This window comes from Mesitornis unicolor, unplaced genomic scaffold (assembly GCF_000695765.1).
Source record: "Mesitornis unicolor isolate BGI_N332 unplaced genomic scaffold, ASM69576v1 scaffold30967, whole genome shotgun sequence".
NCBI lineage: Eukaryota > Metazoa > Chordata > Aves > Mesitornithiformes > Mesitornithidae > Mesitornis > Mesitornis unicolor.
The window spans coordinates 4,932-5,461 of NW_010199130.1; the positions used below are offsets into that span (position 1 = coordinate 4,932).

The 530-nt window shown below is 69.1% G+C and overlaps 1 protein-coding gene across 1 annotated transcript in view; it reads left to right on the forward strand.

The window, feature by feature from the left end:
* LOC104544475 (semaphorin-3D-like) overlaps window positions 1-524 on the forward strand; it is a gene marked incomplete at both ends in the record, with an annotated part of 5,219 nt that extends 4,695 nt beyond the window's left edge. The window contains 3 exon segments of the mRNA XM_010189361.1: window positions 4-117; window positions 204-319; window positions 321-524. Coding sequence (XP_010187663.1) covers window positions 4-117; window positions 204-319; window positions 321-524 — 434 coding nt within the window.
* Window positions 525-530: the final 6 nt, after the last annotated feature.

Genomic DNA, 530 nt, shown 5'->3' on the forward strand with positions numbered 1-530 from the left:
GAGAAGCTGGTTTTCGGGGTGGAGAAGAACTCAACCTTCCTGGAGTGCTTGACGCGCTCCCCGCAGACGACCGTCCGGTGGCTGGTGCAGCGCAGCGAGGAGATGGGCCCCAGCGAGGTACAAGGGGACAGGGCGGCGGGGACGAGGCGCAGGGGTGGCTCAGTCCCCCGGGACTGACTCACGCTGCTCCATCACTGCCCCAGGTCAGGAACAACGGCCGCTTCCTGGTGCTGGAGCAAGGGCTGCTGATCCGGCAGCTGACGAGGGAGGACACGGGCACCTATGAGTGCCGGGCGGTGGAGCGCTCCTTCTCCCGGCCCCTCCCTCCGCGTCATCGGGCACGAGGCCGTGGAGGCGCCCCCTTACAAACGCGGCAAGGGAGCCGAGCCGGGAGGGACCCACCAGAGCCCCTGGCCCCGGATCGACCTGCACCAGGGTTACAAGGGCTTCCCACGGGCCCTGGGGGCACCGGGCACCAGCCTGGACGTCTACTGCAACGCCCTGCGGCTCCAGGAAAGGCAGCGGCAGAA